Source organism: Alligator mississippiensis, chromosome 13, assembly GCF_030867095.1.
Source record: "Alligator mississippiensis isolate rAllMis1 chromosome 13, rAllMis1, whole genome shotgun sequence".
Classification (NCBI taxonomy): Eukaryota; Metazoa; Chordata; order Crocodylia; family Alligatoridae; genus Alligator; species Alligator mississippiensis.
The window spans coordinates 42,992,011-43,017,670 of record NC_081836.1 but is presented as its reverse complement, the minus strand read 5'-3'; the positions used below and the strand labels follow the sequence as shown (position 1 = coordinate 43,017,670).

The 25,660-nt window shown below is 43.7% G+C and overlaps 3 protein-coding genes and 1 long non-coding RNA gene across 7 annotated transcripts in view; 2 read left to right on the top strand and 2 right to left on the bottom strand.

The window, feature by feature from the left end:
- The window catches only part of ABCC1 (ATP binding cassette subfamily C member 1), an 80,579-nt gene extending 79,848 nt beyond the window's left edge, over positions 1 to 731 (bottom strand). The window contains exon 1 of the mRNA XM_006261580.3: positions 439 to 731. Within this exon, the coding sequence (XP_006261642.1) occupies positions 439 to 486 (48 nt within the window). The 5' untranslated portion in view covers positions 487 to 731. The remainder of the gene's footprint in view (positions 1 to 438) is intronic.
- A 4,265-nt stretch (positions 732 to 4,996) lies between these two features.
- On the bottom strand, positions 4,997 to 6,967 carry LOC132244686 (uncharacterized). The gene is made up of 2 exons (XR_009456417.1): positions 6,731 to 6,967; positions 4,997 to 6,146 (listed from the first exon to the last, which is right to left on the bottom strand). It is a non-coding gene; the product is annotated as an uncharacterized LOC132244686 (long non-coding RNA).
- A 7-nt stretch (positions 6,968 to 6,974) lies between these two features.
- On the top strand, positions 6,975 to 17,114 carry CEP20 (centrosomal protein 20). 3 transcript variants are annotated; one of them, XM_006261581.3, is made up of 5 exons: positions 6,975 to 7,078; positions 8,302 to 8,499; positions 13,576 to 13,660; positions 14,485 to 14,624; positions 16,665 to 17,114. In XM_006261581.3, exons 1-5 carry the CDS (start codon positions 7,051 to 7,053, stop codon positions 16,739 to 16,741), a joined length of 528 nt encoding a protein of 175 aa, XP_006261643.1. In that variant the 5' UTR covers positions 6,975 to 7,050; the 3' UTR covers positions 16,742 to 17,114. The 3 variants fall into 3 exon arrangements, with proteins under 3 accessions (XP_006261643.1, XP_019350285.1, XP_019350287.1); XM_019494740.2 differs by lacking the exon at positions 6,975 to 7,078 and adding an exon at positions 7,146 to 7,432; XM_019494742.2 differs by lacking the exons at positions 6,975 to 7,078; positions 13,576 to 13,660; positions 14,485 to 14,624; positions 16,665 to 17,114 and adding an exon at positions 10,805 to 12,965 and having other exon boundaries at positions 8,410 to 8,499.
- A 7,047-nt stretch (positions 17,115 to 24,161) lies between these two features.
- Positions 24,162 to 25,660, top strand: part of MYH11 (myosin heavy chain 11) — a 97,048-nt gene continuing 95,549 nt past the window's right edge. Inside the window, exon 1 of one of the 2 annotated variants that reach the window (XM_014610770.3) lies at positions 24,162 to 24,322. The gene's annotated coding sequence lies outside the window, so the exon portion shown is untranslated. The remainder of the gene's footprint in view (positions 24,323 to 25,660) is intronic. The other variant, XM_006261582.4, reaches the window with a different exon arrangement.

Sequence of the window (25,660 nt, the reverse complement as noted above, 5' to 3'; positions counted from 1 at the left end):
CCAGGGCACCAGACAGCCGCCTTAGGGGCAGGGAGGTGTACGTCTACCCGCCGGCTCCACACACCTGCTGCAGCCAGTCCCAGTTTGGACTGGGCAACGAAAAAAGCCCACTAGTCCAGCAAACACAGAGGAGCACGCGTGCCGGGGTGGCACAGGGGTCACGAGCGGTCTCCGCGTGTGACACAGCAGGGCCAGAGGGGACGGGCAGGGCAGGGCTGGGAGCGGAAAGCGGAGCAGCAGCCCGCTCGGGGAAGGGAGCAGAGCAGAGCAGCAGCAGGGCCGGGGAGCACGTGGCTGGGAGCGGAAAGCAGAGCTGCAGAGGGCAGGGATGGGAGCGGCCCTGGGGGGGCCGAGGGAAGGAAGAGCCCCGCGCCCTGCCCGGCCGGGCCGTGACACAGCGCCGGGCCGGGCCGGGCCCGAGGAGCGCCCCCCGCTTACCCAGAAGAGGTCGGAGCCGCTGGCGCTGCAGAAGTCCGGGCCCCCCATGGAGCGCGGCGGCGGCTCCCGCTCCCAGCCCGGCGGCGGCGGCCGGAGGAGAGAGAGAGAGAGAGAGCGAGCTAGCGAGAGCGGGGGCGGCCGCGCGCTGCCGATTGGCTGCTCGGTCACGGGGATGCGGAGCGCTCGCCGGGAGGCGCCGCCCGGCCGGAGGCACCTGATGCTCCCGGGGCGCCTCTGGGGGCTCGCCCGCCCGCCCGGCTCCGTGCTGCTCCCGCGGCCTTCCCGGGCCTGCTCTCAGTACGGGCGGAGGCCGCCGGGACGCGCCTTCCAGCGCTAACCTCTCTTTGTCGAGCCCCTTTGCACCTCGCTGGTGAACCGCCCGGAGGCCGCTGCACCTGCGGAGGGGCTGTCCCCGGGGCAAAACCTTCCGCCAGATGTCAAGTTCGCCCCTCAGAAATGAGCTGCTGGCTTGCTGGGTGCTTCTGATCCAACCTCAGCTGGCAGCGGCACAAGGGTCTGCCCTGCGGCAGGGCCTGGGCAGTGGATGGGCTCCCAGCCACAGCGGTGCACCATGCCCCGCGTGAACCATGTGTGCCCCCGAGGCTGGGGGACACGGCGACCACCCACAGGTGGTGGCAGCAAGTGGGGAGCTGCAGCAGGGGGTGGCAAGCAGGGACCGCCCGCAGCCATCGGCGACCACCTGTGGATGCCGTCGGCAGTGAGGGGGAGTGGGGTGGCAACACTTCTTCCAGCCGGTGCACCGCCAATCTCAGGGGGTGTACATGCTATGCATCGCCATTGATGCCCAGCTGGGGCTGGGAGTCCTGTTGCTAAGGGCCTGTTTTTGTCATTGTTTGTCCCAAGTAATTTGTTGTCCCCTTTTCCTGTAGCCTCCCTGTTAAGGGAGGCCAGTGAGAGACTGGGTGGGCTTAGCCCAAGTGTTTTAAAGGGTGACAAATAGGCCTGTAGTGGAGGGGACATTCATCAGGGCACGGACAGAAGTGCAACTCCCCGCTGTAACTGAGAACGCTTTGCAGGAAGGCTGCGGAGTTACAGCAAGCCCTGGGAATGAACACGAGATCACTGTTGGCTCCAGGCTGGGGAATCTAGCTGCTAGTTTTAGTCTGCAGCCAGTTTCCCATAGTGACAGCCCCTCTTCTCTCCCAGCCTGTCCCTTTTTCAGAATAGGAAGGGGGAAGGCAGCAGAGGTCTAGGGGTTCCCCAGCCAGCTCTAGAGGGAGGGTTGGTGAACTGGAACCCCCCTCCCCGCCCCGCCCCACCCTCCAGCAGGGGCTGAAAAGCCCCCAGACCAAACTCCATCTGCTCCCTTCCTCCTCCCCTCACCCCCATTCTTAAACAGCTCGAGGCTGGCAGGCAATGCAGACAAGTTACAGAGGATGCTCTGTTTTGAAACATCTTCATCTGACCGCTCATGCACTGAGGGGTCAGATTTTTACAGGAACAGCCAGTTTTTTAAAGCAGTTTGTAGCCATGCACTTGTGTTTGGTCACAGCTATAGACCACTTTCTGTGGCCAGATGAAGCAAAAATTGTCACTTCTTTCTGAACCCTCTGGGCCACTTGTGGCACCCAGGCTGCAGGTTGGTCACCAGGCTGGGGGCAGTTGTGGAACTGACTAGTTTCCAGTACTGGAGTGCTGCCTACTTAATCCAGGAAGAGCACACACCAACTGCTGCAGCTTCCTTAGCCTGATGAAGGGTTTTTGAACCCGAAAGCTTGCTTAATAACTATTCTCCAACCATTTGGGTTGGTCTAATAAAAGATTTCAAATTCACCCAAGGAACCTTGTCTGCCTATATCCTTAGACCAACACGGCTACAACCTAAACCCCTGCCTACTTAATGAGTAGTGTTTACATTAAGTACATACTTCTGATAAGGGCAACATTTTTTTCAGTCCTGAAGTTATGTCCTTCAGGGCTACATTGTCTGCAGCAATGGTACTATACAGGTTTCCCTCGATTTATGCGGGTTCTTTATATACAAATTTGCTCTTATGCAACGAGCATATTTAGACCCATGATTTGTTATATGCAAGGTAAATTCACTGTTATGTGATCAGTGTAGATGTCCCCCGCCCAAGCAGGTAAGTCTGGGGCGGGGGGAGGAGAAAGGGCCATGTCCCCACTCACCCCAGCCCCGGCTGCAGCGGCCCCGGGAGCAGCCGACACCAGCTGCCAGCACCAGGACACGGCCCAGCCCAGGAGAAGAGGTGAGTGGGGACAGGCAGAGCACAGTGCAGCCCAGCAGCTGCAGGCAGCAGACGCCAGCTGCTCCCAGGGCTGCTGCAGCCAGGGCTGGGGTGCGTGCCGCTGTTTCCTCTGCTTTGCTGCCTTGCGCACCCCTCTCCCTGCCCCTTCCCTAGTCTCAGCCTCGCTCCCTCCCTCACCGCCATGGAAACCTATCCCTATTTGTTACATTATAAAGCGGGTTCACTTTATACAAATTCAGTTTATGCGCCGGTCTCCGGGAACGTATGTACAGCATAAATCAAGGGAAACCTGTATGTGTCAAGACAGGGCAAAATAGGAGCAGTACCACATAGCTGTGATTAATTATTAGCAGCCTTTAGGAATAATCATTTGGTAAGAAACTTCATTGTAACAATTTCCTTGCAAAGCTGATGTAATTAAGCAATAAAGTAGATGGGTTTGTCAGCAATCTTATTTACACTTGAGCATCTCTGAAGGCAGAAGGAGCTGCATTGTATAACCTTGAGCAATGGATCGACTGTTCATCTATTCTAGGTGCACCTTCAAAATCAGACTTGATGCCCCAATTTCACATCAAAAAGAATAGGTGGTAGACATCAATGTTCATGTACATGTCAGTATACATACATGGCATTATATATACCACTATACATGCAATGTGGGGTCAGATTTTCACCCAAACAGCCATTTTTTTGTCTGTCTAGCCATGCACTTGTGTTTGGTCACCCATCTAGCAGCAGAAGGTGATCCAGGAAAAAGAAACGTGATCAGACAAGTAAACCCAACAGCCAAAGGTGGAACTACATTTGTGTAATTTTTTTTGTTTGTTCAGTTTATACGATGACATTAGAAAGGTTGCTTTGCAATACTGCAAGGGAATGTTTGGTCAGGAAAACTCTTTTAAATATATTTTTGCATCCCCTTCTTTCATCATCTCATACCAATAACACTACCTGGCAAGGTTGTTAAAGTATCTCTTTACCATCCATGATGACCCACATCAATACCATACACATCTGGTAGGTTACCAATCTCGCTTGTAAAGAATCAGGACACATCTACAAACACTGTAGTAGGTCTCTCTCATGGCTATGTATGTACTGAACAACTACTACTACTGCTACCGATGACAAATTCATAAGTTATTCTTCAGCCTAACATGACGTTTTGGAGTTAGTTACTGCATAATTAGTGGCACTGAATAAAGACGGGAAGTTCTATTCTCTACTAGGAGAAAAAACAAGTATGAAAAACAAAAAAGTATGAAGTCAGGAATGTGAACAGGACACATTTTTCCTCTTCCTCGCCTTCTGTCCCTCATTTCTGTCCAGTTATATGCTAGGATGTCTGCAAAAAACACCTCTTCCGTTACACTTTCAAGACTCAACTAAGATGGAAGATATTAAAAGGATCATTTTCCTTTGATTATCAAGCAGTCGTGCCACAGATAACAATTTCAACTTTTACTGTTCTTTCTATTCTAAAGAAGTTTTTTTCAGGACATTAAAAACACAGAGATGGCTAATAACCAACCAACCAGAACAAGTCTACTGTATAGCTTAACTTCAAAATTGCCAAACCTTTCTAACATAAATAAAAGCTCTCTCTTCCTAGTAATACAGTATTTCTAAATAACCTAAGACACCTGAATTATTATTTCATCTGAAGAAAAGTTAGTTTAATTCTATAATTTTTTTCTATTTATTCCTAGTTTGGGTCTTAAACAAAATATATTAATATTTTTCCTTGAGGTTTGCACATGAAAATGAATATGTCCATACTTTTTGTCCGATTGTAGATAATCTGGTTGTTTAGAGAACATCTTGAAATCTTGCTATATTGGGCAATTAGCTGGTTTTGGAGAAGAGGCTATCATTGTATGTAGATACAAGTCTGTATTATTGGGGAGTAAATTGGTAAGATTGAACATTCATGGAGTATCTGTAATAAATATTATTTTTTTAAAAGGTTATTCTCATCTGTACTATTTCATAAGTGATAAATACTCATCAGGAACGGCGGCCTTAAGAGGCCTCAAAATCCTATTGAATCCAAAAGAAGCTTAATTAGTTCCTTAACTAAGCTTTCAGATGTTTCTTATAGAAATTCTAAATAAAATTAAATTATATCGTGCCACCATAATGGGATGAGGGTGAAAGCAGTGGAAGAATTCAGAAACAGCAACAAAAAGAACACCAAGAATTTTCCATCAGATGCAGCATCTAATGAGTGGAACAGGGAAGATGAAAACAAATATGGGCTCAAGCAGTGCAAAAATACAAAACAAATGAAATCTTGCTTTGCACACAGAAAAGACACAACAAAATTCATGGGATACACATTTATTTGAGAATATGAAAAAAAGTTCTACTTTGGACTGTTTGCCAGAGAGAAAGAAAAACAATCTGAAAAACAGAAAGACTAAAAGGCATGGAAGACGCCTGTGCGTGACTTCTTTTATTTTGGAAAAGCTGCTGCATATCAGCTTTCACACAGCTCATGACAGAATGGGACATTAATCCAATGGCAGGGAGACCAAGACAGCTGTGGATCTCGTTCAGTTGCAGCCTTCATCTGCCTCCCCAGCCATTCAGATTCTAACATTTTCTTCCACCTGCTTTGCGGTTGAGGACTGTAGACCCATAGCTAGGAGCTAGGCAGGCTTATTATAGTGGTGACCTGTACTCATCATGTCACAGCACGGTCAGAGGATACACATGGCTTTTCAGGAGGGAAACCTTTGCCATTTGCTGTCCCCATCACATCCTGGTGGTGCTGCTGCTGCTTGGTGCTTATTCTTCAGTTACCCCTGCTTATTTCATGGCTAACCTTCCCTGAAGGTCATTCCACTATCCACCACCTGTGGATGCTACAGGTCTGCCCCACAGAGACTAAAAGGAAGGACAGGAGGGAAATAGTGTACTCACTCCTCTGTGGATCTCTGTCAGTGAAACACACCCTTGGTGAGGTAATGGACAATGGAAATGAAAAAGCCAATCGCCAGAACGCTATCCTAAAAGCAGAGCTACTGCCCCCACTACAGCAATTCCACTGGTTTACACTAAGCATGAATTATACGGTGTAATAGAGGAAGTGCTCTTGGTGGCTTCCAGGTACCAGCTAGTAAAAATTTCCCACTACATTAAAAGGACTTTGGTCAGATGATTTCACCCCCACTATAATCCACAACTCTCCTTCCAGGGTGTGGCCGAGACATCTCTATCAGAAATGATTCAGGATGTCTTACGCAAAGCTATGACATGCAGAAGTTTTGTTGTGGCAACAGGCACTTAGAAATGGTGCACTTGCCCGTAGAGGCCACCATAAGTAAATAGCTCACGATTCCAAACTACCAAAGCCTGGCAAGACAATCTAGACCAGGTCATTCCTCCTACCTTGTAGGCCAGGGTCCAGACATGCAAGGAGAACTGCATCAGGCCTCCACACTCACTGGCAGCCCCTTTCTTCAACAGTACCTCAAAACAACCAGCACCCAAATCAGTTCTGACAGATTCTTTTAATATTACAAGTAAAACCCACAACCCTTATTTTTGTTGCAAGCTTAAGCACAGGGGGATGTTTTCTCCCAGGTATAAATCAGGCACCCCAAGTATCTCTCTCTCTCTCTCTCTCGGAAAATTGTTCATGTTCCAAGTCAAATCAGCTAAATCGATTCCAAATCTCTGAGTCATTCACGAACCATATGTGGCTCTACTACCGGCAAACATCCCCGAACCCCCACCTGGGGCTTCAGATGCTTCCAAAGCATTTGGCAGGTATCCTACATGCAGGCCCAAACCCAGAGACTTGGGGTTTAGATGCCCCTGTTTCATTTGCCCTTGGCCGTAGGGCTGCCAGAGCGAGCTAGGGAGGAGTCTCTCATTTCCATAAAGTGGGTGTAAAGTCAAGATCTTCTCACTGGAAATGAAAGTGGGAAGTTAACTATACATTACTTCTCCCGGGTACTATCCCTTGCCAAAAAAACGGACTACGAAACCTCCCCTTAGTGGGCATGGTGTTTCCCCTCATATAAAACAAGCTTTCGCGGGCTGCAGCTCACTTCATCAGATACCATCACCCTCCGGCAGCAAACGCTTCCTCAGTAGGAGCCAGGGCTGAGAGCGGGCAAGCCAAACGCCAGCAGAGCGTCCCATAACAAGGAACAGGAGACGCGCGCACCCCGCCTCCACCCGGCGCCAAACCCAGCGAGCCGACCCCGCCCGCGTTCGAACCCCACGCGCTGCAGAACGCTCCAGATTCCGGCTGCGCCTCATTGGCTCAGCCCCTGGAGATGGAACGTTGAGATACCGCGGGGAGCGCAGCGCGCCTGCGCAGCTCCGCCTTGTTTCCATCCGGGCGCTGGTGGTCGTTCGCCGCGGCATGGCGACTGTGGCCGAGCTGAAAGCGGGTAACGGCTGGGAGCCTGGGGCCGGGGCCGGGGCCGGGGCCGGGGCCGGGGCCGGGGCCGGGGCCGGCTTGGTGCTTGCCGGGGCTCGGGGCGTGACCTCAGCCTCCTCCTGCCAACGCGCGGCCATCCCCCCGGGCACAGCATCTTCCTGCAAACGCCGCTGCGGGAGCTGAAAGCCTGTGTCCTTCTCCTGCGTGACGCAGGAGGAGCCCTGGGTTTTGCTTTGTTGTTTCACCCTGAGGTCGGCAGTGCTTGCGTGTCTCCGAGCAGCCCGCGTTGAGATGAGAGGCTCAGGTTTCCTTCCTAAGTGGCCGGCCCTAGCGGATGTAGAGAAACGGCTGGAGAAGGAACAGAGTAAGCCGTAGGCGGCAAGTGGGTAGATCTCAGGATTATGTCGCCTCAAAAAACCAAAGTGTGTTGCCTGTGTTGAAATAATCAGCACCATGGGCGATTGGTGCCACCTTAGTCAGGGGGGCACATGTCCCCCCAGCAATCAGTCAGCCCCCCTGCGGCCATTCCCACAGACCAAGGAGGGTCTCCCCCACGGCCAGTCACTAGGCAGCCGGCTGCTGCAGCTGTTTCTGGAAGCGGCGAGCGTGGCCAGTCAGTGCACCGGCGCCGTCAGGGGTGCACTCCCTACGTGGTGCCACTGATCAGCACATAATCAATCATGCATTGAAATAATTTGATTTTCCTTGACGGAGGGAGACAGCTCATGGGGTTTGAATGCAGCCCAGGGCCAGACACAGGCATGGTTGAACTGGGTGGCGGACAGAAAGGGGGCCCAAAAATGGTAATATTTATTATTATTATCATTATCTCTGGTAAAGGGGGGCTTGATACTAAAAGTTTGCCCAGGGCCACCAGGAGTCCAAGTACAGCACTGATGCAGCAGCTTGGCCATACTGCCATCTAGGAGCCGGTGGGAAATCAGATGAAATGGGGGTATGTTTTGACTTCCTTATCCAGGATTTTTGTGAGTGATGGAGTTTTTAATTTTGGAGCAGGGCAAATCAACAGGGGTTGAACAAAGTGAGTCTTGGCGCCCTCCTTATGCAGCGGTTTCTATCAAATCTGTTTTTGCTATATTTGCTTTTAATCAATGTTCCAAAAAATTACGCAGTTGATATTATTTTTTTAATCCGTGGGATTCTCTACAATTAAATTAGGCAACAATTTTAAAACGACACCCTGTAATAGAATGTCTTTGTGTGTGTTAACAGTTCTAAAGGACACGCTGGAAAAAAGAGGTTCACTGGGACAAATAAAAGCAAGGCTCAGAGCTGAGGTCTTTAATGCACTGGATGACCAGAGTGAACCACGACCACCATTATCTCATGAAAATCTCTTAATCAACGAATTAATTCGGGAATACTTAAACTACAACAAATATAAATATACAGCATCTGTCCTAACAGCAGGTATTTGGTTGGTGTTTGGGTTTCATTGTCTTAATAGAAAACTAGCCTCATGTTTGAATCAGTATTCTGTAACGATGCCATAAGTATATAATCAAGATGTAAGAGAAGCTTTGAGTTGTGCTGTTCTTGGCATGGCTCATGAAGTTTAGTAGAAGTAAGATGTAGACAGCACTGGTTATTTCTCTCTTTCAAGCATCTAGCCAGATGATGATAGTCTCTGTGCAGTTGTATCCAGTTTCCTTCCCTCAAGGCAAATGCTTTGATACACTGATTGATCCATGGAAGAGGAAGATGCTCTAGAGCAAACCTAACAGCTTGTAGTCATGGGCAGGAAAACATCCCTGCAGGATGGACTTTGTTCCATGTGCTGCATGTCCTTGGAAATGGAAATGTAATTTCCCATTTCAGAAAATGGGTACAGTACATTGAAATCATATAGTGCCCTGGATATTTCCACTTGATACCAAGTAATGTTAAGTGAAAGTATTATAAATAAAGGAATACAAGTTATTTGTAGACAAACTAAAGTAACACTATAAATTAAATGAACTGTTTTCTCACCTTTTCTAGTACTGCTGATACATACTGTCTAACCAAACCTCAGATGTGATTAGAAATGCTTACTATAAAGAATGGATAGTATAAAATAACTGTTAAAGATTCAAGCTGTTACAACTAAGCTTTTTTCTGGTCTTGACTCTGATTCACAAAGCAGTACTTGAAAGCCATTTTGTTTAATTGCATGGCTGTAAATTAAAAACTGTCCATAACACACAGCAGATATTTGTGAAGTAAACTATCTTTGCTGTCCATTCTGGAATTATTGCTGCTGATTTCTATATTAAACACAGCATGGCAGAAAAGTGCAATGGACTGTAATTGTGCATACCCTTATTATTTAATTTTGAAAAATTCAGTAATTTGATATATGTGCATATTACATTACACATAAGTCCTCTTTCTCTTAAAAAAATATGTTAAAAGCACATGTACCCCAGTGTTTGTCTTGAGGAGGAGGGAGACGTCCATGTAGCTTAAGAGTGTTGACTGTGGAAAACATATAGCAGCAAGCCATATGGCAGGCTTGTCCAACATGCAGCCTGCCAAGCCATTTTCTCTGGCCTGAGGTCCCTCACTCAGGGCAGGCTGGTGGGGGAGGGGAGGGCAGCTGCTTAACCCCACGGGGCTGGGCTCATCACATGAGCCGGGTCCCGCCACCACTGCCCTGAGGGCTGCGCAGCGTGGGGCTTCCCCAGCTGTGCCTGATGGGACGAGCTGGGGACAGCGCCTGCTACTTCTCTCTGGCTCCGCCCCTTGCCCCCGGCACCCAGCTCACCTCCTGGGACCCGCCAGGCTTGGCGGCCACGGGGTGGGAACAGGGCACAGTGCCTGGTGCAGGCAGTCGGCAGGGCAGCCCCGGGGGGGCCTCAGCAAGCAGGATCCTGGTGTGACTGGCATGACATGTGTCCTGGCTGACTGCCAAATCCCGCGCTCTGGGCTCACAGTGCTGGGGCTGCGTACGCGGGCGGCCGAACACCATTGTGAGCGGGGCCATACGGGTGAGGGGCTGCGGTGCAGCAGCTGTGTCACTCCGGCCCCCCTTGGGCAGCGCTGGCTTATGGGGCTGCACTGCTTGGGAGATGGGGATATGAAGTCATTTATTTCTCCCCTTCAGCCTCTGGGGCAGTGGCTGGCTGGATGCAGAATAGGTCCCTCCTGCCCACCAGCAGCTACTATGAACGTTGCAGTAGGACTGCACAGGCAGGGTCTCTCTGGCCCAGGACAGAGGGTGTAAAGGGGTGTTTGTCTTGGGTTATAATAACTGACTGGCCTGTGGTGCTAGCTGACAGCGCTTCCCATATGGGACCCAAACCCAGTAATGGCTGGGCTGCCCCAGCCATGAGACAGAGGCACTGGCACTGGCATCAGGAGACAAAAGTCCTAGTCCTGCCCTGACTCCCCATCAGCATTTGAGGTTGCACTTGGCATATGATGGCAGCACCTGCACATGTCAGGCTGTACCTTACATATTATGGCTATACCTGATGGGTGGGGGTCCATATTGATACCACAGTATTATTACATAGTAATAAAATGGTGATTTTGAACTGGTGAGTTATTTTTAACTTTACCTGTCTCTGCCAAACTAGTTTTTCTATGACTAAAATTCATTTTAGCTCTATTAGCTACAGGGCCTATGCTACGCTCAAAAAATGGCAAATCAGAGGAAACGAAAAATTGATGCTGAATGTCAAGTTTTCAAAGATAGTTGAACCACTGATTTTTTTGTTATTGAACAACACAGGAACATCCTGTGCCTGATTTGCCAAGAGAAAGTAGCTGTCTGCAAGGAGTACAATGTGAAGCGACATATTCTACAAAACATGCAAAGAAATTTGATGGCCTGGTGGGTCAGATTAGAATTGATTGGGTGAACTCCCTAAAACAGCATGAATGGGCAACAGTTTTTTTTCAAAGCTGCAAGGCAGAATGCTGAGGCAGCAACCGAGATCAGTTTCTTGATATCCAAGGCAATAGCTAAGAGAGGGAAACCATTGTCTGATGGAGAATTTGTGAAAGATTGCTTGTGCATATTTACATCTGAGGTATCCCCTGATAAACAGTCAATGGTGGAGGATATCAGCCTTTCACATCAGACAGTTGCTAGAAGAGTAGACAACATGGCATCAAACATTGAAGATTCACTGATGGAAAAGACTCAGTGCCTGTCAGTTTTACAGCTTGGGGGTTGATGAAAGCACAGAGGTGAGTGATACAGCTCAACTGGCAATCTTTGTACGAGGAGTAACCAAACAATTCCACGTTGTTGAGGAACTGCTTGACTTATGTCCAATGAATGGCAAAACGACAGGACAGGACATTTTCAATGAAGTGAAATGTGTCTTGTTGAAATTCAATCTTCCAGAGGACAAATGCTGTGGTCTAACAACTGATGGAGCCCCTGTGATGATAGGCAAGCATGATGGATTTGTCAGTTTACTGGTCAAGTCAGTGCCTCAGGATGTCATCACGCATCACTGCATCATTCACCGGGAACAACTGTGTGCAAAGGCCCTGGAGATGAAATGTGATGGAAAAGGTTGTTTCTACAGTCAATTTCGTAAGGTCAAAGGGGCTTAATCATAGACATCCCAAGCATTTCTTGCTGAGATAGGATCAGACCATGATGACATCGTTTACTTGTGCCAAGTTCGTTGGTTCGGCAGGGCAGTCACTCTAGCCAGATTCTGGTCACTGCTTGATGTAATTAAAACCTTCATGATGAACAAAGGAAAAGATGTTAGCTTCATGGACGATGATGCATGGCTGAATGACTTGGCATTCCTAGTTGACATCACCAAGTATCTTGCAGATTTGAATATAAAACTACAAGGGAAGGATCAATTTGTCAACAGACTGTATGAACACATCCAATCCTTCATTCATAAGCTGGAATTGTTTCAGAAACAGTTGAATAAAAAGAATGTCGCCCATTTCATAATACTGTTAACAAGATGTGCTGAGACTGTGAACCATGACAAGTATTCTGCACTGATCAGCTGTCTGCTGGATGAATTCAAACAAAAATTTGCGGATTTCCGGGAACACAGCGATGAGTTGAAGCTGTTTGCAGATCCATTTGGAATGGATGCCACCGACGCTCCTGACACGTTCCAGATGGAACTAATTGACATCCAAAATCACGGTGCCTTGAAAGAGAGCTTTTGAAGAACATGACCTACTGACATTTTATAGTCAATATGTTACATGGCACTCTTTCCCAAATCTATTGAATCATTGACTTCGGTTCATTGCACTGTTTGGCAGCACGTACTGCTATGAACAGCTTTTCTCAAGAATGAAGAACATAAAAACAAAATCAAGATCACTTTTGACAGATGGGCATTTATCTGGAATACTCCGCATTGCCACATCAAGTGTACCAGCAGATATTGATAACTTGTGCAAGCAAAAACAATGCCAGGTATCACACTAAAGAAATCAGTGTTCATTGAAGTTTTCAGAAAGTTAATAAGAGTAGACTTGTACACATCATTGTTTTTACACTGTTTTTGTACACTTACAATGCGGATTGGAGCATGCTTGTTTTCTTGAGACTTGACAAGAGTTGTATTGTCACCTGTCTCTTTTTTTGCCTGGATAGTTCCTGTTGTAACAGAATGTCCCCGGTTATGAACCTCACTGGATAACTGTGCTCTGTGCTTGTTTAAGAATGAACAATATGTTCAAGAATAGAGCATGAATGATCTGGGCTCCAATGTAAATTTGGAGCAGGTAAAAATCTTGGTAAAAATACTGTCCAGTGTTTGGATTGTGTTTGCTTCTGTTTCTCTTTGTGTGGGATTGGGGGTTCAACTTGTTACTACTTGTTAAAGATGTGTTACTAACAAGTTATTAATTCAATAAAAGTAAATCTTCTTGAAGATTATTCTCAAAAATGCCCATATCTTGTTGTTTTGATTAGTTTCCACTCTGGCTGATGATATCTTTTCCACATTTGATCTGTCGACTTGCATTATGCTTCTTTCATTCATTGAGAAGTGAGTAGAAGCGAAAGTGTTAATTTTAGTCAAGTGTTTGGTATTATTTCATTCTTGCTTTTATATTGTTTTTATTTTGGATTTTAAAACCACATTTCCAGACCCATTTCATTGTCACTTCCTGCAACTTCATTGGTGTCAAAGGTCACATGACATCACTTCCTGATGTGATACCACTTCCTGTGAGATCTTTGAATATGGCTTGCGGGCTCACTGGGTGATAAAAAGTAAGTGATCTGGCCCCACATTCAAAAAGGTTGGACACCCCTGCCATATGGGAAGAAAAATAATTTGCTGAGAACTTCTAACTTATTTCAAAATTATGATTTTATTACATTTTTCCCTCCTAAGCTGTGTAGTAGAAGCATAATATTGTTAATGTATTAGAATAATTTACATTACAATATTCTGAATATTTGAATGAGTGCCTTCAAGAAAATAGGAAATATCTATTTAGCACGTTTCTTTTCTGTGTATATCTTTAGACTGTTGGGGAAATGTTTTTATTTTTCAGAATCCGGTCAACCTGAAGTGCCATTGGATAGACAATTTCTTGTCAATGAGCTGAATATAGTTGAAGATCCAAATGGAAGATCAGTGTAAGATAACTTGAAAATGCACCGCACTGTATCTTGTGGGCCACATTTTTCTGCCTGCTTTTAAAATTAATATGATTTATCACTATTATGAGAAGTGCCATGTGACTTTTATTTACAGTCGTAAGATTGGATACATGTATCGTCTCTGAAGTAACTGGCCTACATTTTGCACCTAGAGAAGTCTGATTCTACTCCGCACAAGTATATTATCACAACCCCTATAATAAGATGTATTTCTGGGTTTAATAGTTTGCATGCCAAACTCATGTTTTATCCAGTTTATATTAGTCTTCTAGGATAACACTAGTCACAGATACTAGCCATTATAGATCTGTTTGTCATATATAACTCTCTCACATCTTTCAACTAATTTTAAGAACAGTGGCAAAATCTAATAGTATGATGCATGTCTGCAGTTTTGTTATGCTTCTGGACATGACTACATCTACAAACCACTGAAGTTGCTATAGAAACTTGATCAGTATGCTAAAAAAACAAAGTTAGGGTTTTCTTTTTATTTAATCTGATTTGTACATCCTCCCTGTAAAGGGAGAGAGAACCAAATGGAAATTCCTCTTTGCAAAATTAGAGTGATATGTTGCTTATAGAATGTGAATAGAAAAGAGTGCTAGTTGTGACTTTGAAACTGAAGTGATAAACCTGGACTAAAGGCACAGGGTTTTGAAGTAATTATGCTAACAAGATCTGTATGTAGTTTGGGAATGAACACTATGGATTAAATTGCCTGTTTTGTTCTTAAAAAAGATGTTTTATGTTCAATACTTCATACACTATATATGCTACTTTTCTTTCTCTTTTTACAGACCTCTCTTATATGGAATTATAGCTCAGTTTTTACATGGTGGTAAAGAAGAAAGCATCCATAATGCACTTCCAAAAGGATCTTCACAGCAGCTTCCAAAACAGAATCTCAGCAAAAAACATAATGAAAGAAAAAGAATAGGTTTGTATATCTTCCTCTGCAGCTCCAGTTTTTGATTTTAGCTATGGAAGTCTGTTAGCTCTCTTCAAAAACCAATTGTAACCTAAAATAAAACTGTAAAATAAAATCTCTCTTTGCTTCAAGGAGCAAATTTTGGCACACAATAATTATTTATTCCCTTTGGAAAATATGGAATTGCTAAGTAGAATTTGATTTTGGTTTTCCAGTCTCTTGAGCCTTTAACAAAATTTATCAAATGAAGTTAACTCAGATGAAAGTAGCTGTTTCCATAGACATACAGGCTGCTGAGAGACATGAAAGGAAAAAAAAACAGCGCTTTACTGAAAAAGGAAGCGTGTTGGTTTGACCCAACTTGATTCATAGATTTCATAGACATTAGGGCTGGAAGAGACCTCGGAAGATCATCAAGTCCAGCCCCCCTTGCCCGAGGGGCAGGAAGTCAGCTGGGATCATAGGATCCCAGCAAGATAAGAATCCAAATTTCTCTTGAAGGCATTCACCGTGGGTGCTTGAACTACCTCCGATGGCAGGCTATTCCAGACCTTGGGGGCTCAGACAGTAAAGAAGTTCTTTCTTGTGTCCAGCTTGAAACGGTCTTGCTGGAGTTTATAACCGTTCAAACTTGTCATCCCTTGGGGTGCTCTGGTGAATAATTGTTCCCCCAGATCCTGGTGAACACCCCTGATAAACTTATAGGTGGCCATCAGATTGCCCCTGAGCCTGCGCTTTTCCAGGCTAAAGAACCCCATAGCTCTCAGCCTGTCGTCATAAGGTCTGTTTTCCTGACCTCTGATCATGCGCGTGGCTCTCCTCTGCACTCTCAAGCTTCTCCGCGTCCTTTTTGAATTGTGATTCAATCAGGTATTAGATAAAAGTGCCAAAAACTGAAGCGCATGATCTATATAGATGTTGGGCAATCTGGGTCAAACTGAAGCAACGCCTCTTCTAGGCATGCACTGCACTTGGTGCAGGGTCATGCTGAGCTGAAAGTAAAGCATTGGGTGTTTTGGGGTCTTTTCATGCCTGTAAATGGCCATAGTGTTTTTCCTGTGACTTTGTGCCACCAGATGGTGCTGAAGCAACTTCATTCCAACATAGAAACTAGGCTTCTTTAAGGTATTGGTTCTTCTCCCTTAATTAAGTTTCAGTCTGGGAAATATTTTATCAAGGTTTTTAAAATTAAGTTCAGTGATTTAGCACACTTAATATGAACAAGTATGAATTTATGTCTGTTTTGAAATTGACTCCATACCGGTCTGCCCTTGGACCTGTTCAGAGCTCTCTTGCCTCTGATAAAGTGTCACAGAACAGGAAATGTGTGGAGTCAGATGCAGGACCAGAGTGTTAATTGTAGGACTTCATGACATTGTTTGAAAGCTTTGGTCAATCTGTATTTGTGGAGCAGGCTGATTTGCAAATAACAGCTAAAGAAGACACACATAAGAATTGTTCTAAGAGATCAGAGATTCAGGTATTTAATTGTGCAGTAAGTCTTACTATGGAGATGGGAATTCAGCCAAGGAAATTAATTTCAGCATTTGGGAGCTATTTCCTCCTTTTTATAAATTCAACTTTTAATAAGGTACATCTGTGCAGCAGTATAAGAGCCGACCCTTATTTTTTATGTCAGAAATGTTCCTGTTGTCTTTTTAGAGTTCTGATGCATCTTTTTTTCTGAAGTCTTTAAAAAAAACAACAGGGGGGCTCCTGCTAAGTGCTCCAAGTTGAATATTATTCAGACAGTATTTAAATTTTATTCATTCAACATCAGTAGGCGCTGCATTTCGGATCTGACTAGTAATGAGCCAGAAGGCTGTGTCTCTTATTCTCTTGTACGAATATTATAGTTGTTTAGACAGAATGTTATAATGTATAAATGTTAATACAAAAACAGACATAGATGAGCTTCCTTGTCTCCTGCTATTATTAACATAGTGTGTTGAGATTCAAATTACTAAAATGTTAGTGATTACCATTTGCATCTCTACTGAATATGCAGATGCATTAAGTACTTATACTATATCTTATGTTCATTTCCAGAGGGAATTCCGGAACCAGGGAGGATGGCTGGCACTCACATTGAAGACCCATTTATTTTACGGGGTGCAAACAGATGACATTTTTGCCTATTAAATTCAGGATTAGTACAACCTCTTACTTAACTTTTGTAAGGAAGAACTATTTGTCTCATGGGCTTCCATGGAACATGCATGAATAATGACTGTTTGTAATATTGCATGACTGGGTTTGCATGTATTTGTTGCCAGAATAAATGGCATTAGCAAAAGGTCCGTTTCTGCAGTGCTGATACAGACTGTGCTCCCATGGAGGTCCAGGATAGTCATACCTCTGTCTAGATTGCTGGATATGAAATGTTAATTTTCAGGAATAAGAATTAGCAGAAATAACTAAACATTTCCAGCACACACTGTATTTATTGCTTACAGTACTACTTCTGCACTTGTGAATAAAAGCTAACTTTATTTTCTATTTTATTCTTACAATATTTGGCATGTACAAGTCCATCCTTAGTATTTTAAGCATTTGTTCAATAGGACATGGCAAGGCTGCATCTTTCAGATAATCAGTGGAAAATTAGCCATGAAAACAAAACTAAAATGCTTCAGGGAATACTTGTTACATGTCCGGAAACAGGGACTATATTTATCCTTATGTTGGACAGTGTTAAGCCTCTTTTCCTAACTGGAGTTGTCATAAGTTGTGTACAGTTAGCATTACAATAAGTATACAATATGGGGGTAGGCTCAAGGCATTTTCCTAAGGTCATGGAAATCAAAATCAGACTATTAAAACCAGAAGTTCAGTGACCCACAGATTCCCAGATATGTCTTTATTTTTCCCATCTTAAAATTCCCAGACTATTGAAAGGGCATCTCACAGCTGTGTATATGTCTTTCAAACTGAGTTCTACAGAATGTATAGGTACCTAAAGTTTGCAGTGCATAAAAGCTGTAGGCTTGGACCCTTGCTGTTTTATCATCTTGGGCAGCATATGTCAACATACTGGGGGGAGATGAGTTGGTAATTTAGTATACCCATAGGAGAAAACGGTCAATGCTTCTACAACTGCCAGCAAATTCTGCTGCTACAGCTTTCTTATATCCAATGATATGTTTGTAAGTGAAATCACATACACAAATAACAGTTATGAGTTTGAAGACAGCTAAGTAGTATCTTTTGTAGTCAGAACTGAAAGGTCAGTTAGCCTGTTTGACTGGCCTGTTCTATCATAGAAAATAGGGTTGGAAGGGACCACAAGAGGTCATCTAGTCTAACCCCCTGCTCAAAGCAGGATCATCCCCAACTAGATCATCCCAACCAAGACTTTGTCTACCCAGGTCTCAAAAACCTCCAAGGATGGAGATTTCCCCCACCATCCTGGGTAACCTGTTCCAGTGGTTTACTACCCTCCTTGTGAGAAAATTCTTCCTGATATCTAACCTAAACTGTCATTGCTGCAACTTGAGACCAATGCTCCTTGTTCTGTCATCTACCACCACTGAGAACAGTCTAGCTCTGTCCACTTTGGAACCCCACTTCAGGTAATTAAAGGCTGCTATCAAATCTCTCCTCAGTCTTTTCTTCTCCAGACTAAAGCCCAGTTCCCTCAGCTTCTCAGAAGTTGTGCACCCCATCCCCATTACATTTTTGTTGCTCTCTGCCAGGCTCCCTAATTTGCATCATTTCTGTAGTGGGGGGCCAAAACTGGATACAGTACTCCAGATGTGGCCTCACCAGTGCTGAATAGATGGGAATAATCACTTCCCTTGACCTGCTAGCAACACACCTGCCAATGCAGCCTTATATGCTGTTAGCCTTCTCTGCAACAAGGTCACACTGTTGGCTCATATTCAGCTTATTGTCCACTGTAACGCCCCCCCCATGTCCTTTTCTACAGAGCTGCTGCCCAGCCAGTCAATTGTTCCAGCCTAACTGCAGGACTGTACTTGGACTTGTTGAACCTTATGAGATTTCTTTTGGCCCAATCCTCCAATTTGTCTAGGTCTCTGAATCCTAGCCCTACTCTCCAGTGTATCTACTACTTCCCCCAGCTTGGTGTCATTGGCAAACTTGCTGAGGGTGCACTCTATGCCATCTTCCAAGTAGTTGTTGAAGATATTGAAGAAAACCGGCCCCAGGACTGACCCTTGGGCATTCCACTTGATACTGGCTGCCAAGTAGACATTGAGCCATTGATTACCCTCTGAGCCTGATGCTCCAAGCAGTTTTCTATCCACCTTACAGTCCATCCATCCAGCCCATACTTCCTTAGTTTACCTGTGAGAATGTTGTGGGAAACTATCAAAAGCCTTTATAAAATCAAGGTACACCACATCTACTGGTCTCCCTGCACCCACAGATCCAATCATCTCATCAGGGGTGACATGTAGGAGTTGCACGCAGGTGCATGTGCACCCCCTGAACGTAGCGGTGCACCCCCTACAAAAGTGCCACTGACGCTCGCCACAACCACAGGCACTGCTGGCAGTATCTGCAGGCAGTCCGCGACACCACTGGCCACCGTTGCTGGTGGTTGTGGGTAGTCGCCAACCCTTGGTCAGCGTTCGCCGCGGACAGCACTGGTGGCGTCTGCAGGAGATCCCTGCTTACCCCTGCCACGCTCCAGCTGCTGCCACCTCACTCCTGCCACCACTGTGCCCCCCCCAGCTGCTGGGGGCATGAGTCATTCATGCTTATCATAGAAGGCAATCAGGTTGGTCAGGCATGATTTGATCATCCTCCATCATATAGTACTTAAAAGTTTCCATTAAGCACCCTTGTGCTTTCTCCTGTGCTGTCTCTCACACTGGGGAGAAGCTCCCTATAAACATTTGCAAAACCACTTTGTTTCTCAAATCCATCACATCTCCTTTGATGTGGTGTCTGCCAAAAAAAATCAAGGCTGCTGACAGTACTGGTTAACCTACCCCCTGTACCTTCTGGTCTGTCTCTAGCTGTAGTTTGCATCTCTACAATTTCTAGTGTAGTGGGATCCTGGCCCATAACTGGGGCCTTAGGCTGTCACAATGTTTGATGCTTATTCATGCTGAACACAATTCATAACATAAGATGTATGGGACTCTTTTTTCATAGTTTCTGTCAAAATAGAGTAGTGTAATACTCCTCTAACATAGTTAAGAACTTGTATTCAATTTTAGAATGAGCATGAAACTGTTTCTTAAATGGCAAAACACAATTCTTGAACAACTCGAATATAGCATAGGCCTGGTTTTATACCTTAAATTGTTTCTAGCTTTTAATTGCATGACAGGAGAGAGTGTCAAGAGCCTCAACGCATCTACAAATGTCATCTCTGTTTGCATCCTTGAGGAGCAGGGAGTTTAGGTCACAGAGAGAGAACAGTAGCTGTCATGTCTCCCACCTTATTTGAAACCCCAGTATAATGGACCACTTTCTGCTGCCTTCCAACACATTTCCTGCAGAAGTTGCCTCTGACTGAACAAGGGCTCCAGAAGGAATTCACACGAACTTTGTGTTAAACAGCATTTGGGCAATGTCATTACCATAGAAGGAGATGATGAAGCTGGGATTCGCCTTTCCCCCAATAGTCCTGTATGTAAAAAGGACTGTTGAGGCCTAGATTGGAAGTGCATGCTGCACTGAGTTGTGAAATGGGGGTTTAAACTTGGATTCAACCCAGAAATCCATTTTGCCGCAATCAAAAGATAAGAGACTATTCAGGAGTTAGAGGAAGCTAGCTTCACAAAAAGGAAGGTTCTGCACTGCTTTGGTGTTTAGGAGTTGACACATTTGCTCAATCCAACACAACTATGTTTCTTTTAATTTTTTTAGAAGTGCAAGACATGATTTTTTTTAACATGAAAATTAATTGGAGAAACTAACACACATGTATAAGAAAGTCTTGGAATTATGCCATTAAAATGTACCAGCCCAGCCCCAAAATTCAGCATGCCCACTTTTAATATGATAAATACTAATGAAATACAGGATCATCACTCAAGATCCAGGCTTGGAGAGGACCCCCTTCTCATTTGTCTACGTTCTAATTCAAACTATTACATAAAGTAAGCATAGATTTGTTAAGTATTTCTTAACAAAAACTTAAGGTTTGTTTAAAGAAAAATCAAACTCTAAGTTACATATTCCTAAAAAATATCCCTCTATGTACTATAAAAAAATTCATTTCCCCAGTTCTTTAAAAGTTTATTCTAATGTTTATCCTAAATCACAGACCTTGCATTTTCTGTCCAAGTTTCCTATAGAAATCAGAAAAATCCTATAAATACTTAAATGCTTAAGTTGAAAATGTGTCTTTAAAATGGGACCAAAATGCTTTTCCAAATAATTTTGAAGATTAGGTGCTGTAAATGTGAGCATTATGGATGAAAATGAATTTCTTACTAAATCTGTTCTGTGTATAGGTCTGATATAAACTAAGGTGACAAGGAGAAGGAGCACTTCATACAGATATCAGATCTGGAATGTCCTCTGGAACAGTGTAATGCAGAAGAGAAACCTGTTTGTATCCAAATCTTTGCTGTCCCTTAAAGTCAGAGGAAGCTACATTTATAGGATCCACATCATGGATGTAATTTCAGAAGTATTAGTTTCTGTCAATTACACAGAATAATTTTCCTATTTGTTCCACCACATTTCATGAGTTCAATTTCATGCTCCTTCTTTGGCACCTATACACCTTTTAGTCATGCCAGACTTGGTGCTAGATTGGTGCCAAACAATCCTTTTACCGGATGAGCGATTATCATGTACTGATAACTTGCAGAAAAAGAAAACCTGAAAAACACTCTCAAAGAGCTTCTTTCATTAACAGCCAGTCTTCAAGTGGCTTAAAATTGACCTGTTTGATCCAGGGGGTATAAAGCACATCGGGTCAATAAGGGCTCAGTTTGGCAACATGCTGATAATTCTGTCCCAAATCCAGCATTAAGTATGTAATTAGCTTATGAACTCATTGGGACAAATCATAAACATAAGTTTTATTGGACTGAAGGCAAACTGCTCCTCACCTTTCAACTTTTGTAAGCTCAAAAACATTCTGCTACGTAAACTATCTTGTTAAAAGAATCCACAAGACACTAGTTTCCATACCTGTTAACAATACGTTACACGTGTTGACATTAAAGTTTTGTTAACATGTTGCTATTCGTGAACTTTTACTTTTCACTGCATTTCATATGGATTGCTTAGTGGAAAAATAGACTAGCGAGTTTCATTTTTATACCTAGCAAGACCAGTCTATTCCATTCTTTCTTCTCCCCATCAGCACATAATATTTGGACTGCAAGTGCAGGAACGATATTTTTAAATCCAGACTGCTCAGTTTTTTCCCCTGGAAAAATGTCTTTTTAAAATATTTTTTCCATTTTTGAAAACTAGATGTAGGGTTCTCGGCTGACAAAGTCTTAAATCATGAAAACATGGTAACAGAACACTTCTGGAAATCAGCCTCCTTTACTTTGAAAATTAAAGCCCATTTTCCACATTTGTTTGATAAATGCTGTAATATTTAGTAAACAGGTGACCACTATCCCATGATCATGTATTATTCTATTGATCTTTTCTAGTTTTTAGTTTTACCTTGTAACCAATGCTTGCAACTCAAACTCTGTGCAATTAGCACATGGCTTTTGGTTATAACTATTCTTACACTTTTCAGATATGTTGCATGTCACATCATAGATCACTCACCACCATTTAGTCTGTTAATCATGCTGCTCAAACAGCAGCCTGCATGCATGCCCATGTAGCTGATGACAAAATAGGAGGTGTAATTTCCATTCCTTTTTAAGCTACTATTAAAATATATCTGTATTTGTGAAACATCTAGATGGGTGAATAAATAATTCTGATGAATGCTATAGAATATGATCATACATTTCAGAGGCCTCCCCTGCTTATCTTTACCCTTCTGTTTAAAAGCTGAAAAGCAGCAGAAGAGATGTAACAAATAAGTAAATTAGCAGAAATTTGTCATCAGGAAGGTTCAAACCTTTAGGTTTTACATCTTGGATTGGACATCTTGCCTTGACTGGTGTAAACTGTTGCCTTCCTGATTTTGGTCAGGTTTTACGTGGTTGTAAATAACCACACAAAAGCAAAGCAGCATGGACACTCAACCTACATCTGTAACTAAAGGATTACCTGCCTGCATTGAAAGCTCAGGTTTTCCAGTGAATGACCAGAGGTGGACAAATAACTTACCTGTATGCACATTAAATTTGTGAAGTATTACAACAAGCTATTTGCATATAACACCCCCTTCCTTATTTGCCCAGTTGTAATGATGGTGCAACAGTCGACAGAGAGAGCACATGGGCCTCAGTTCATGGCACCAGGATTTTTTGGTAATTATTTTGACACAACATGAGATATGTACTGCCCTGCCTCTTTTCTCAGAGGCTTTTCCTGGAAAACCCAGCCTGGAATGGAGCTGCCCTGTCTTTCTCAGGGAGGGGGTGGGTATTTCTGTGAGAAGAGAGAGCTGCTTGGAGTCAGTAGCAACCCTCTCACTCAGGATCATGCTCTGGTTCTCTGGGTAGATCAGTGCACCATATTTAGTCTGTTGCTGTGTGCGGGTAGCTTCAGTATTTCATATCTGGTATGCTGATGGGAATTCCTGGAAGATCCTAGCTTTCCCTTTTTGGGATGTCTCCCAAGCACAGGTCTTGCTGAACAAGAGTATTGACTACTGAGCTAGGGCCTGAAGGTTTCACAGGAGGTTGACAAGGACCAGATTCTCTCTTCCCCGCCAGCCCTGGTCTGGCTCCAAGCACCTTGTCCTCCACTCCCCTGCCAGCTGATGCTTCCTGTTCTTTCCAGGGCATCCTAGGGATGGTTTCCCTTCAGACCTTTAACAGTCCTCTTCCTTTTATGGACAGAGGAAGGTATTTTTATATCTAAGAGTTATTTACAATACTTTCTCAGGAACCCAGCTCAGCAGTAAAAACCCACTTCTGCAAATTCAGTAGGGAGCTGGGAAAAATAACCCTCTTATTCCCTAGAGACAGACAGGACTTAAAACAGCCCCAAGCCCTAAATGTTACATAAACACAAGACACAGAGAGACCTCCACCCCCACACCCTGGCTGTTCTGGGTATAACTTCTCTCTCCAAGACAGTCCCTCACAGGGAACTCATCTGAACTCCACATCCACATTTCACAGTGGGACTTCTGTAGTTACAGCTCCCCCATGATTTGGCTTCTGCTTTCTTGCTGGACTGTCAGCTGCCCGGGAGGCACAGATATGGAGGAAAGGGTTAAAAGGCTCTTGTTTGCTTGATCCAACACATAAGTTCCTTCTGGGAAGGGGCAAAAAAACTGTGAATTTCAAGCAGTCCCATGTACCAGTCCATGTGCAAGCCAATGTTAGAAAACTAGGGGACAGACTGATACAGCAAGTCTGTTTCTTCTAAGTTCAGTGGTGTTTGGAGGCAGAGTCGCCAACCTTAAATTGGGCGTCTTGATGAATGAGGTTCTTGGCTGATTCTTTTTCTTTTTTAACCCAGGTACCAAGAGGATTTTCCAGAGGAGGTGGTTCCCAGGGCCCCTCCCCACTGAGAGAAGCACTATATAGGGAGGCTGCAAAGGCAGAGAGGATTTGGACTGTCCCAGCTGTTAGCTGTACAGGTTCCGGACTCTCCAATTCACTCCCTGCTTCCCTAATTGGACATCTGTAAGTACCACAATGACTAAAGGAGTCTCCTGCTGGGGGAGGGAGCTGGGACTGAACAGAAGTTTCCAACATTATTATTTTAGTGGCCTAATTTATTACGCCTGTTTGGAGCAGCAATTAGTTGCCTAAAGCCAATTTGGTAATTAATTCTTATTAATTGACCTTCCAGGTAGTAGCAGACCTACAAAATATGCTTGTTTGCCTATTGCAAATACAGCATTTGATTTTTTTAAATCACCATAATATTGTAGGAATTTAAAGAAATTGCAAAAAATATGCTGAGAAACACATTAACTGTATTATCACTGGGAAATCTATACCTATTTATAGGGAAAGAGTTAAAAATGGGTGCGGAAATTTGTACAGCCTAACAGCACTTTGAAAAATTAAAGCACCATTTTTCCCTCCAAAGAATGTCAGGTGCAAAGACTGCACATATGTATCCAGTAAAAAACCACTATAGTAAAAGAAGTGATAATGGAGTAATTGGTTTTGTTTAAAAGTGCTTATATAATATTCAGTACTACTAAGAAAAGCAATTGGCTGCATCATCTCAATGTGCATGCTTTTTATTAATTTATTGATTAATTTATTAATTTATTGAGTAAAATAATTAACCTGTCAAGAAACTGAAGAGTAAAAAACAAGGAATACCTGTACAGCAGGACTTCATTATTTCATACATACAATTATATATTGGAAATAAAGAGGAGGCAGGAATAACTAATTAAAATTGGCATTGTTTATAAACTGTACTGGCTAGAATAGTTTTACATGCACAAGTCTGAAAAAAAGATTTTTCCCAAAAGGAAGAATAATAAAATGGTATGAATTTTAAAAAAGAGTCAGTAGATGGCAGACTGGCAGTATAGAAAACAGTATCAGTGATATCTCAGAAGAAAAAGACTTATGCCTTCACACATGTATGTCTTTTTATAAAATCCTATATTTTATTATATATAGTCTTTTGAACATGGGAGAGAAATTATAAGCCGAACTGTTATGTCATTGGTTTAATTGGTTTTGCAGATTTTTATTGAAAAATACATGCTGTTAGATTAATGATTTTAGAAATTTATCAGCCTTTTAATTTTATACTCAAAGCCTCCTGTTAGCAGTTGGCTCATAACAATATATCTTGTAAAGGGCTGACATTCTGAGCTCCTCAGAATCTAGAGTGCTTTTAATCCTGAAGTACAGAAGCTAAATTTATGAACTAGTGGGATATTAACCACTGGAAACCTCAGAGCTTGATTGAGTGGTAGCTCTTAGTATAGTAGGTTACTGCACTGCCAGTATTCACTTTGATGTAAACAATGATTTTTATTATCACATTTG